Source organism: Sprattus sprattus, assembly GCF_963457725.1.
Source record: "Sprattus sprattus genome assembly, chromosome: 7".
In the NCBI taxonomy this organism is placed as follows: Eukaryota; Metazoa; Chordata; class Actinopteri; order Clupeiformes; family Clupeidae; genus Sprattus; species Sprattus sprattus.
The window spans coordinates 24,724,590-24,730,018 of NC_137926.1; the positions used below are offsets into that span (position 1 = coordinate 24,724,590).

Genomic DNA, 5,429 nt, shown 5'->3' on the forward strand with positions numbered 1-5,429 from the left:
GTCCAGTCTGAATTAAAACAGAGTAGTCACTACACTACACCATACACATAGTCCAGTCTGAATTAAAACAGAGTAGTCACTACACTACACCATACACATAGTCCAGTCTGAATTAAAACTGGTGGAATGATGGGTGGGTGGGTGCTTGCTTTAGGCCCAATCTCGATTCTTCCCCTTGCCCCTTTTGCTTTGTCTTTGTCTTGTCTTAACCCTAGCACTTGCAAGTGTAAGGGCCAAGGGCTGAAAACTTTCTCCTATGAAATGAGACGCTACTCGGTTTCGGGTACGTCATGCGTGACTGTATGAGCTATGAAACTAGCGATTTAAAAAAAGTCTAATGAAGAACATGGTTGCAAATATATATGTATACAACTGTGTAGAGCACGAAACAAGACTGTCGTCATTTTTAAATTAATTATAAGCCAAAAATACTTACATGTAGTGTATGTAGCATCTAGCTGGCAAGCTACCATATAAGCCAATGGAGTGGTGGTATACGCGCTAATTGTATCCTAAAACTACCGTTTGAAAGCTTCAGTTAAGACCTACAATACTATGCATCGTTCGTGTAGTACATTTCAGATCAAACCGAGTCATTATAAACATATAAAAAGTTGTGTAGATAGCTTTATTCATGTAAAATATTCCTGTATGTAGTATGGTTGGATGACTCAAAGGTAAGAACACTTAAAACTAAAAAGGGGAGTGACTAAATGCTATGCTAATATTTTAATCTTCGATACAAGCCTCTCTTTCTCTCTCCTAACCTTCCACTTTGTTGCACATGCACAGATACACACAATCCCACTAACACACACTCACACACAAAGACACAGCTACAAATATTCAGGTATAAGTACTCATACACAGCAATGAATTCAGACTGGCATGCACACAAAGAACACGTGCACACACTCACACACACACACGCACACATGCACACACACACAGACACACACACATTTACACATATACACACACACAAACAGCTTGATAAAGTCCTCAACATCCGCTAAATGCGAAACACAAAGATGTCATAGTAATTACAGAGCCTGAGCAGTGAGACATGATTCACTTCTACCTGACCATCTGCTCTGAGTTTGTGTGTGTGTGTGTGTGTGTGTGTGTGTACTCTAAGTGTGTGTGTGTGTGTGTGTGTGTCTACTCTGAGTGTGTGCGTGTGTGTGTGTGTGTCTACTGTGTGTGTGTGTGTGCGTGTGTGAGAGAGAGAGAGAGAGAGAGACAGACAGACAGTGAGAGAGAAAGAAAGAGAGAGAGTAATTACTATGTTGAAGGAAGTAAAAAGTGGTCCTTTAATTTCAATACTTATTTCATTCTGTGAGCTCAGCCCTGACAGCACACTGGAAGCCAGCTAAAGAGGAAAGGTGTGTTCAAACACTTTTCACTTGACAGGTCTATTCATCTATTGTCTTCCTCACTCCTTATCAAGAACCCACTGACAGTAAGCACCAAGCAATTAAATTAAAGCCCCTCAGTGGTGGAAGTGCTTACAACTGTGTCTGGGTCTGAGCACACATGCTGACAATGGACTCAAAACTGGAGGAAGTGGAATGTTTGGTCTGTGATTCTTAGGCATCGTGACTAGCTAGTTTTTCCTCTTTCTCTGTCCCTCTTTATCTTTCTCTCTCTCTCTCTCTCTCTCTCTCTCTCTCTCTCTCTCTCTCTCACACACACACACACACACACACACACATCTTTGTCTCCAGCATGATCAGGGTGAAAGAGCATGTAATGGAACATGTGAGCTGTGTGCTCTTCCAACCGCCCCCCAACCCACCCCCGTCCCCCTCCTCCGGTGCCTCTCTGCCACAGCAGGCACCAATTCTCCCTGCCGAGCTGAACGGCAATCTGCCTGCCTGCCAGGCTCTGCCGATAACCATCAGCCTCCAGCCACAGCTCACCACTCCAACCACAAACACAGCTCAGAGGGTGGGGATACTTTGACCAGAGGAATTCCCTGTGCCTCTGCATGCATCTCAAAGAATCGGAAAAGTGTCGGCAGTGTTGATGTCTCTGAGTGTTGTTGGTGTATGTGATTAGAGGAAGATAATTATCAACTCAATTACAATTAATGGATTTAGAAATTAAAAAAAATTGAAAACCTTCATGCACATACGTATAAGCATACAAAGACCCACATGTGCAGAAATGCGCGCGCACACACAGTCACACACTCTCTCACTTAAGAACGGATATCTGCGTCAGGCACTGAGACGTAGACATGCTGAATACCATCATGTGGCAAAAATCCAACATGGTAAAATATGTATATTGAGTGTATTTAAGTGGGAGCAGCTGTGGTCAGATCCACTTCCATAGAACAACCTTCCAGGTGTGAGACTCGCTAGTGTACCTGCATGTCCTGATCTTTTATGAGGGGAGAACCTTTATGTACTGATTATATATATGTAAATATACAGAGAAATAAATAAATGCTAGATATAAATAAATGCTAGACATATTGTAAAATATTTGTATATTTTACTAAAATAGTTTTGTAACAGGCTGCACATTTTCAGCAATTTATAATAATAAAAAATTACTTTCAGCACAAAAAGCTCATTAATTCAAGCTGTTTAGGCCTGACAATTTAAGTTCTTCCAAAAACACCATCTACACAGATAAGGCAAAAAGGCATTAGCAACAAAATGAAACCACTGTTATCATTTTCTGCACCTCATGGTGACAAAGACAACTCTTAAATGCTCTCCCATCACATCCATCTAATTGCAAATCAGATCCCAGCGCCACAATCTCACAGTCCCTCTGCCCCAGTGCTTTGTACCCCTGTAGAGCAGTGTAGCAGAACGCAGTGTCCGCACAAGCAGAATCCCTTAACACAAACACACACACACACACACACACACACACACATATACAGAAACACACAACTCTACTCCGGGTTTCTCACCTTTATAGGACAGCTTCAGGCGAGGAACGTTACTCTTGGCTGGCAGGGCGTCTGTCCTGCCCAGTAGCACCGTTGCGGTCAGCAGTAGTAAAATCCGACAGAGGTAGTCCATGGTTCCGACTGGATGTGAGTTCTCTTTTATTTGTCCTTTGTTTTTTCTTTTTTCTTTTAGACACTCACAATTTCACATACACTCACAGATTCGTCAGAGGTCCAGTTAGAGAGTGAGTGAGGACTTCTGGTCCAGGAGCGGAGCTCCAGCACAGGTCCGATTCAGGAGGCAGACCCTGGGGGAAGGGAACAGGTGATGTGGGTCAGAGCAGCCACGGCAGACGCCGATCACATCGCTGCAACCCTGCCGGTCAGAGAGAGCTGACCGAGCGAGCAGCACATCCACATACTCAGAGAATGAACACTGACTCACACACACACATATATAGATATATAAACACAGACACACAGAGTTCTCAAAAGCAGAGAGACCGTGCGCGTGTGTTAAGTGCTCTGTGTGTTTGCTTTTTGTAAGCTCAAACACCCCTTCTGCAGTATGTATCTTCAATATCTCTTGAAACAGTCCCAGCTTCAGTCCTCCTGTATTCTCCCTTTAAAAGCAAAAATAATGGAAGAATAAACCAAAAAAGAAAAGAAAAGTCCACATGGAAAAAGACACAGAGCCCAGTGCAGTCTAGTCCAGTCCAGTCCAGCTATGAGCTCCAAACTACAGCAACTCCCTGCCTCGCGCGCATACACACACCGACTCTGGACACGCACACAGGCTCACACACACTATCTGTCTGCAACGCAGCGCTGAAACACGTCCTACCCAGTTGAGGGTGAGAGAGAGAGTGGAAGGAGAGAAGAGGAGAGAGGGAGAGAGAGGGCAACAAGCGTGAGAGAGAGAGAGTCTGAGTGAGAGAGAGAGGGGGAGGGAGGAAAGCAAGCAGCGAGAGAGAGAGAGAGGGAAGAGAGGAGAGGAGGGAGGGAGGGTTGAGCAGAGCTTTGCTTACTGAAGAAGAGGATCCCGTAGGTAGACTTTGTTTTCTTTTCTGCTGACACTTCAGCTCACCCACCCTCCCCACACCGGGGAAAGTTTGACAATTAGAGGACATGTGTGTGTGGGTGTCAGTATGGAGTCTTTCTGTGTGTGTGTGTGTGTCAGTATGGTGTCTTTCTGTGTGTGTGTGTGTGTGTGTGTGTGTGTGTGTGTGTGTGTGTGTGTGTGTGTGCTTCTCTGTGTGTGTGTGCTTCTCTGTGTGTGTATCTGTGTGCATGTAAAAAAGACACACATGTACAAAAAGACACACACACAAATCGATATAGAAAGAGAAATAGAGAGCGAGACAGAGAGACAGAGAGAGAGAAGCCAGCAGCCCAGTTCGACCTGGTACAGTTCAGCTCAGCACAACTTTTGTCTGACACGGGTCATTTATTTTTAGCCCACTTCAGTAAGGGGGTGAAAGAGACAGATTTAGCTTAAGACAGCAAGAACAGAGACGAGGGGAGGGGAAAGGGTATTCTGTGCAGTTTCCTTTGAGTTGACTTTAAAAGGGTTGCGCTCATTCAAGACAACCTAATCAGATATCGATAACCAAATATCACATTGTATTTATTTAATTATTTATACATACATCAGTAATTATTTGTTTGCCATCAATTATCTAACGCTCATCAAATGTAATCATATCATATGTGTGCGCGTAGGTAATTGTTCCAGTAAGTAATGCTTCCCCAAACTTCAGTCACGGTGGGCTGGTTGAAGATCACTCTTGATCACTAAACAAATCAACAGAGCGGGAGAGAAAAGGCAACAAGATTAAACAGGCACACACACACATACACACACACACACACACACACACACACACACACACACACACACACACACACACACACGCACTTGCTCTCTTTAAAAAATGTATTCCAATCAACATCTTAACATCTTTATACACAAACCGCCACACACAAACATAAACATATAGAAACTCTCACACACACACACACACACCTGCAGGCTGGTGTGTCGTGCAAGGGGCACGGTGCGTGAGTAATGAGAGTTTAATCTGTTGTGACACACTGTGGCTCCTCAATGAGCAGGCTACGGACAGCAGCCCCTCTATCAGCCTGTCTGTCAGTAGCAGGTCTTACGAAAGGAGCACCAGGGCCTGCCATTCCCACATGGTCATGACCCCACCAACTAATTGGTCAGTGTGTGTGTGTGTTGCGTGTGTATGCGGTGTGTGTGTTTTTGTGTGGATGTGTCTAAATCCTTGTATGTGGTGCCGTATTAATGTGTGTGTGAGAGTGTGTCTGTTTGTTTGAGATCATACATGTCTGTCTGTGTGTTTGTGGTGGGGGGAAGTCAGCGACGGGTTTGTGTGCATGATAGTGTGAGCTGCAGCAGTGGGATGGGGGTAGTGGTAGTTGTGGTGGTGGTGGTGGTGGGGGTCGCCTTTGATCAGAAAGACCCCCCCCCTCCCCACATAGTGTCCACCCCTCT

At 44.6% G+C, this 5,429-nt stretch overlaps 1 protein-coding gene across 2 annotated transcripts in view; it reads right to left on the reverse strand.

The window, feature by feature from the left end:
• Positions 1-3,750, reverse strand: part of sema3ab (sema domain, immunoglobulin domain (Ig), short basic domain, secreted, (semaphorin) 3Ab) — a 37,164-nt gene extending 33,414 nt beyond the window's left edge. For both annotated transcript variants that reach the window (XM_080841625.1, XM_080841624.1), the window contains exon 1: positions 2,933-3,750. In XM_080841625.1, coding sequence (XP_080697751.1) covers positions 2,933-3,044 — 112 coding nt within the window. In that variant the 5' untranslated portion in view covers positions 3,045-3,750. The remainder of the gene's footprint in view (positions 1-2,932) is intronic.
• Positions 3,751-5,429: the final 1,679 nt, after the last annotated feature.